At 36.8% G+C, this 8,140-nt stretch overlaps 1 protein-coding gene across 7 annotated transcripts in view; it reads right to left on the bottom strand.

Moving 5' to 3' along the window:
• Positions 1–8,140, bottom strand: part of PDK1 (pyruvate dehydrogenase kinase, isozyme 1) — a 41,192-nt gene that overhangs the window by 9,344 nt on the left and 23,708 nt on the right. For 3 of the 7 annotated variants that reach the window (XR_001363633.1, XR_001363638.1, XR_001363635.1), the window contains exon 10: positions 833–989. Coding sequence is in view for 3 of the 7 variants with exons in the window: in XM_005857586.2 (XP_005857648.1) it covers positions 6,026–6,166 (141 nt within the window). In the remaining 4 variants the exon portion in view is untranslated. Of the gene's footprint in view, positions 1–265; positions 990–3,345; positions 6,167–8,140 lie in introns of those variants that run through there. The other 4 variants (XM_005857586.2, XM_014545960.1, XR_001363639.1 and 1 more) reach the window with 3 other exon arrangements.

Below are 8,140 nucleotides of genomic sequence, written 5' to 3'. Positions count from 1 at the left end.
TAAAGGTAAATGATTCAATTTTTATGCTACCAAAATCCCAAGATTATAACAAGTGTTTTACTTGAAATCATATATGGAGTCTAGAAAGTAAAAACCTTCTTCAATAAAGTATTTAAATAATACTTCAAATTTGTATTTTTATGTTTATAGCTGAATTGGTCAGGGATAATATGGAAGACACAAATGAAGTATTTTGAATAGGAGATTTGGAGCAGGGAATTGATTATACAAATGGTAAAAAACTAAAAGAGCAAAGAGGCAATTATAAAGTAATCCAAATATTAATAATTGCATGAACATAATTTCTCAGTTCCATCCAGGGCTGCAGAACAAAAGGGAAGACATGTTACAAAAACCTGGGTGTGACGAGAACACGTGGCTGGTGCCGGGACCTCCAAGGTGTTGTGCTCAGGGTTCTAGGGGCATTAGGGGCTGGGATGCCGAAACACTCTGGACACCAATCTGTCAAGTGATAACTACAGAACAAGAGCGACAAGCAATCAGTGACGCAGTAACCCATTTCAGAGAAGACATCAAGAGCCACTGTTGAATAGACATAAACCTGAAATAATATGTTACAGAATTCACAACAAAGATATAGATGGACAAGAGATAATTCAGCTGGAAAGTTACAAATTGAAAGTGAATGCAGATGGTGACTCATACTCATCATTAGAAAACTACTAGTACAGATTGAGCTCAGGGCCTAGTACATGTGTGGGATGGGTAATTCGGGTTACTTTTGGAACAATATTGCAAATAGAAACAGCAGAATAAATCATGCCTTCCGATGATGAGCATTTAAGGAAATGTATGTACCCATTTTACATACCTAGCCTCCAGGAGTGCTTCCTTTTATGTCTTTGGGTTGTTTTGAAGAATGTCTTTGTTTGTGGTCTTTATTTTATAGAGTACAGTGGGTAGCTTAGTGCCTGCAGCAATAACACTGCAAACTGCAGTAAATCAAATTCACTTCATTTATAATGCTTCTGAGGAAAGTTAGAGAAAAACATAAATCTTATTTCCTTTGTAGCAAGTCAAATTTCAGATTGTGTTTAATATGATACTCAACAGGAAAAAAGGCCGGTTGTTTACACTGACAGGTAGTAAAAGCTGTCTTCTATCTTGTTAGAGGTTCTTGACTATAGTACCACAATGTTCCCCCCTTCTAAGGACAACCAGAGACTCTTCCATTCGACTGTGTTCAGTTTTTACTTGAGAGTCACTTTCTGGGTGAACTTGTCATAGCATTACACAGAGCACCCCTATAACTTTCTCTTTGAATTGAAATCAAGTGCTGCTATCTGCTGAGTGGAAATTAACAGTTCATGCAGTGTGCCATCTAAAAAACACCCATTATTAACTTTATTCTTTTAGAAAACATAGGTCTGAAGCGAAAACAAAAAAATAGTTTTGCCTATTGTAATTAAGTCACAATAATCTTCCATGATTTGGGACTGACTTGTGTTTTTCATTATAGAAATTCAAAATGATATCATTTAATGTGGCGTATGAAAATGTCAATTATCTAGGGAGCTTCCAAACTTTCTAAAAATGGGATCCAATCAACTGAGTGACTCTTAAATGATATGGGGAAAGAGAAATTTAATTCTATGATCTAGAAAAGCCATCTGAGTATGCTGCTTATATGTTGTCTTTTTAGTCCCAGTGTTTGAATACCATAATGGAAGACATCTAACTATAAGACAATGGCAAACATACTGTGGCTTTTTATATTTGAGTTAAATTTTAAAAAGCCCTGGCTTCATAAATGTTCCCTAAAGAAATTTTTCACCTTTTTAAAAATTTGTCAACATTTCAAATAAAAACTACCAAATTTCTGGCAATAGTCTATGTGACAACTGTAGAAATTATACTTCCAAACTTTCAGAAAGTAACTCCTGAATGAAGACAACACTCAAATGGAAGTTTCTCTGGTTTATCTACTAGAATAAAAATTGTGTATTTTTGCTCAAAAGTCTCTAATTTGACCGAGTAAAATATAGCTGTCCTATTCCTCAACATAAACAACAGCTTTTCTAAGACAAGAAAAAAAAGACTGAAGTTTTGTAGCAAAAACTGCCAATCTTGTCCTTTGCAGTTAAAGTGGTTAGTGTTCACTAAAAGAATGGGAAGACTCTAGTAAAAAGGGGGCAATATAATGTATAATTTTTTCCAAACATGTAAATGGAACAAAAGGTGCAATAGTTTAAAAATGCCAGAAATAAGCAAACCAGTGAGGTATTCTTTGTTGACACACCATATTATAGTATTTTTTCAAGCACACTTGGCTACACTGTAAGAAAGTTAATTACCAAAAGTTAATCATATATGATAAAAAGTTCCTCCAGCAAAAGCCATGTTTGCAAATGAGCTATCTCAATCCTGATTATTCATCTGTTAAAATGGCACATTCATGTCACAGCAATTGAAGACATAAACTGAAATTGGGTGACTGATTTCTGACTTCCTCTCTGATTAGCTCTTTACAGGCCTTTTCCAAATCTCTATATATATAAAAGCCTAAGCGACCATTAGGACTGAACGACCAGGATGACCAGTCAACCAGTCACTATGACATGCACTGACCACTAGGGGGCAGACACACAATGCAGGAGCTGCCCCCTGGTGGTTAGTGCATTCCCACAGCCAACCTCCCATGGCCCCTCCCCCCGGCTGGCCAGGACCCCTGATAGGCCTTGATCCAGCCAGGCCGAGGGACCCCACCCGTACACAAATTCCTGCACCAGGACTCTACTTACTTATTTAGTGAAAAGTTACTCAAAGAGCACTTAAATACAACCTTTCAAAAATCACACAACAGCCCTGACTGGTTTGGCTCAGTGGATAGAGCTTTGGCCTTCAGACTGAAGGGTCCCAGGTTTGATTCTAGTCAAGGGCATGTACCTTGGTTGTGGGCACATCCCCAGTAGAGGGTGTGCAGGAGGCAGCTGATTGATGTTTCTCTTTCATCAATGTTTCTGACTCTCTATCCCTCTCCCTTCCTCTCTGTAAAAAAAAAATCAATAAAACATTTTTTTTAAATCACACAACATATTCATTCATGCAGTAAGTCATCGGTGGATGTTTGGATAATGAAAATCTAGTATAACTCATATCTTAAAAACTCTCCTTTGTCTTTCTCTATTAGAATAATATGCATTGGAAAGCTAAGTTCCAAACACTTCCTCTAACTGAAGATAGTCAAGTTTAGTGCAAGCCACCTAGCTACAACTTTTTGAATTTTACAGAATGTTGACCCTTGATGATGTAAAACTTTTATTTGAAAGACATTATATTTTCAAAACCCAAACTGTCCCAATTTAATTTTCAAAATAAGAATTGTTCCATGTTTTTAGTTTATTGCCATTCACAACACATTTTATAAAATAACCTGGTAGACTTCCACTTCAACATCTTCACAGTACAAGAAAGTGATTGCTATTGAGTATATCTAAAGCCAGCCAGTATTTTGAGTATAGGACAGAATATTTTTGCGGTTCTTCCTAAAAAATGTTGGCACATTCATTAAATGCCCATGTTATAAAAACCACTTAGTATCAATTCCTATCCTTCAGTATATTTTCATATCTACATAGCATCACATTAAATGTTAATGGGCAAAAGAGTAAAAAGATCTAAAAACATTTCAGTTTTTAATGATTTAAAACCAACTAGCAAAAATCTTCCCTCCAAATATTTTTATATGTAATTTTCCATCCATTACCACAATAACAAAGAGCTATTATACTTTAAAAAGAAGCTAAAGAAAAAGATTTCACTTTTCCTTTCAAACATGATTTCTTAGCTATTAAATATAGAGATAAAACTTTACATGTGGGTTTAAATTGGGGTGGGTGAGAAGAAGAACCATAAAAACATCAAGTTTATGTCAGTTGTACAAATGTCTCATTTAGGAAAGAAAGTAGAAATTTTGTCTCAAAAATTCTAAAATATTTTGTCATTACAAGAAACGTGTAATTATTTTTTCTGGGGTCCTGGGGGCGATGGTGGGTTGGTAGGTGGGGCTCCTGAACTACTTTTTCGCTCCCTGAAACAAGACTCTGGCGGAGGCGTCTGCACAGCTGTGGGCGGGGAGCAGCCAGAGAGCGGAGGGATCCCGGGCCTGAGGGGAGGAGGCCAAAAAGGTCGCCAGGCGGCTGCCTTGGTTTAGACAGGCTCCTGCTACTGTAGCCTCCCCATTACCCTCCTCTCCCCCCAGAACCCGGGACACCACAGCCACCGCTGCCTCCCAGGCACATTGCACTAATAACATCATCTATTAGCATACCCTATTGTTTTTCACAAAATCCATAATAAAGGAACAATAGGTTAGGCAAAAGATTTTTTTCCCAACATTTGCTCAGATTTGTGAATTAGCCCCTGCAAAAACACTTCCAAGAATCATCCTCTCTCCAATCAGGGTTCTAGACTAACTGCCCTTCAGCATCCCTCCCAATTTACAAACTTATACAGAATTATTAAACTTACAGAATGCTTTTGAGAATGAAGTGTTTCAACTCAATGTATTTTCCAGATAAAGTTCCCCCATTTAAGTAGTAAAGCTGTTCTTCAAACATTTTTGATCTTACTTTAACATTTATTTTCAATGTATTTCCTTGTCACCTTAAAAGAAGATGAGGTATCACTAAACCGTCCCCTAACTTCCTGGTCTCCCAGACCTGGCAGCTGACTGGTGGCCCGCAGACACAGCCTCGGCCCCAGCTCCGATTCTGGGCAACTTGGGCCACACTCTGAGTCTCAACACAAGGGTGAAACCACCTGCTCTGTGTCCCTTTGTTTTAAAGCCCAATAGAGTTACCATAATATTCCCAAGTATCTGTAGATTATAAATTACCATGCAAATGCAAAGGATTGCTGTCATAAGCCCCAATTGGCTTTTTCCTGATAACAAAGTCTACATATTTCTTATAAAGTATATGTTCTTTGCCAATACGTGCGTTTATGGTTCTGATCCTTCTGTTACCTACTATTCTCCAGTTGTCATTTTGTCTCCTGCTTCAAATTATGCTTCCAAGTGCACCAGGCTTGAGATTCAGTTTGTCTCTCCTACCGTCTAGAAGTCTTTGTAGAGGTGAAAACTAAAACCTAAAGATCTCTGTTCCTTTAGTAAATGTGGTATCATCATTAGTCACTTTAAAAGAACGATTCCCTAAGTAGGTGATGCATCAGACTCACTGAGGCAGCATTTTAGGAGAGTAATTCAGTATGTCTGGAGTAGGAACCAGAAAAGCTCTTTCTCAAAAGCTCCCCCAAGTAATCTCAATAATCGATAGTTCAGGTTTTGGGACTCACTGTTTTGCCTACAATTTCTTCTCCAGAATGTTAGCAGCTGCTAGTTAGTTTTCAGTATAAAAATTTCTCCTCGTGCTAGTCACAAGCACATTCAAAGTAGACTGCCTTCAATCTAGGCTCAGATCCATAAGGAACTAGTCATTATAATCCTTTGCAATAAAATTTTAAAATAACTTCAGAGCTAAGATAATGCATTGAAGCTTTAAGGTGTGTGGATCTATACTAACAGGACAACTGTTTCTGCTTTACTTGTAGTTAGCACTTCATAGTAAACATGAAGACCATCTTACTACAGCCACCACTAAGTAAAGGAAGGCAGAACTCCTGCCAATAACAGGAAAATGGTTAACTAGCTAATCAGTATTACTAAGAAAATGTTCCAGCAGACACAAATGAAAAATGAAAGGTATTTTACAAAACCACTCAGCTTCCTGTAGAAACCCAAAGAAGTCTACTATAAAGGGGAAAGTTGACCAAAACTACGGTTGTTTAAAAATATGTTCACTTAACTGAAAATATAAGTGTCAAATAGGTACAGTTTTATCCTTGAGGAGGTTTAATAGGCATAAACGGAATTCAGTTTTCATTTATTCTATCCAAATAGGTGTGAAAAGGACACAAAATATTTGGTATAATATAGTTCTAAACACCATCCCCTCCAAATTTAATACAAAAGCCACATTTGGATTTCCTAGGGGTCCAAGTGTGTCTAGGCACTGCGGAACGTTGTCATGTCCTTTGGTTCTCTACTGGGGACACACCAGTCATCAGCTTCATGGATGGTTTTGTAATGCTTCCAGGCAGCTTTGTTATACACTGGGAGTTTTTCTATTGATTCTGTTGACAGAGCCTGAAAGAAAAGCAGGACCTAAGTCTGGCGTGTTTTTAGAATCCAGTATTTAAGAAAACATACAGTGGCAAAAAGATGACTACAAATTAAACAATACTATATTGGCTATGAATTTTATTCATCAGAACACTGTCCCCACACGTTTTTAAGTCATGTACATACTTGAAACGTATTATTGACTGAGTCTATGGCACTGCCTGGTGTGCACGTTGACTGAATTTGTTGCTTGCGGTAATTGTCCAGGCAACCTGGATGCCACTGGGTTGAAATTTTACACAAGTGTAATAGATGCCTCTTCTAAGACATGACCCAGAACAGAAGTTGGTTCATTTAAAAGTCATGTAAGTATAAAAGCACAAAAATTGACATATGTACCTTAATATACAATGGTACAATCACTTAATGAACTCTATTTTAATTATTTATTAGAATAAATACATTTTTTCAGTATAGTCACTGTACTTTAAAAAATTCAATATAATATTATTATCAATAAATATAAAACTATGTCTAAGGCCTCTTGGCTTTCGCATGAACCATTCTTGGCCCTGGGTTTGACCCTCTGTCTTTTCCTCCTGCCATTAGGGCCACCAATTTCAGTTACAGCACATGTGTTTCTACATCATGCATAAGTTCATGTTTCCAACATATCATTGCATTAATTCACTATTCTTTTTACCTTCATGTAAATCACTGGAACTTGAAATAAACTATGTTCCTCATTATCTTCTTCAATAGAATTTCACACTTAATTTTACATAGGCATTCCCCAAGATGTAAAAAAATATTGAACTATAAATTTCATTCTAATAATGCTAAGGAAGGTATTTAACATTGATGATTTTAATGATTCTGTAAGACTTCTTGTCATCTATTTTTTCCAAAATGGAACTAAAAACCTTACACCTATATATTCTCTTTGTGCCAGAAATGCTAGCACCACTTGATCTTATAGACTGGATCAAAGATGTTACATTTAATGATAAAAATATTGCCTTCATGTTGCCCTTTTTAAGTTCCTTACAATTGAGATGGTTTAAAAAAGGAAAAGAGAAAGAATTATTATCTTGAAAGAATTTAACCTTTTCAGATAAATGTATTTTTTCCAATATAGTCTTCAGCATTTCCTGTAAAACAGGTGCCATCTAGTGGCCAGAATAAGAAACTAGAGCCACTAAATAGGTACCAACATTTTTAACCAATTCAGTGGATTGATGGGGCTCAGTGTTCTCCATCCCTGTACAATATACTGATCTCTGCATAAACACATAGAACATCCAAGGCCAATAGGCTCAGTGCCTCTGCTCCCACCAAGTGAGCTACAGGCTTACCAAGAGTCTCCTGTGCTTGTTCCCAAATCTGTTTATGCCATGTTATTTGTCATTGTAAATACATAATCCAATCGGGTATTACTTAAAGCAGTGGTTCTCAACCTTCCTAATGCCTCGACCCTTTAATACAGTTCCTCATGTTGTGGTGACCCCCAATTTCATTGTTACAAATTGAACATAATTAAAGCATAGTGATTAATCACAAAAACAGTATGTAATTATATATGTGTTTTCCGATGGTCTTAGGCGACCCCTGTGAATGGGTCGTTCGACCCCCAAAGGGGTCTCGACCCACAGGTTGAGAACCGCTGACTTAAAGTGTTGCCAAAGCGGGGAAGGGTTTTTTGGAAATTAAGATGAGTATTTTGGAAAAACTCATGAAGGAAAGTCACATAAAAATTGCTGTCAAATCAGAGTCAGAAGACATTTTTAAAGGACTGCATACAAATAAGAAAGGATTATGCACTTGGTTGTTTCTTTTTTAAAATAAACTTCAAAAAAATACACTGTACACCTTCCGCAAGGAAGCTACTGAAACTGCAGACCCAAAGAAAGGTCTTGGGCAATAGATCAAAAGATTGGTGGACCAATGCCCATTCATGAGTTTTATGTTAAAATTAAATTTATAAGACAAAACTTTTTA

This window comes from Myotis brandtii, unplaced genomic scaffold (assembly GCF_000412655.1).
Source record: "Myotis brandtii unplaced genomic scaffold, ASM41265v1 scaffold112, whole genome shotgun sequence".
Lineage (NCBI taxonomy): Eukaryota > Metazoa > Chordata > Mammalia > Chiroptera > Vespertilionidae > Myotis > Myotis brandtii.
This window is presented reverse-complemented; position numbering and strand designations above follow the sequence as displayed.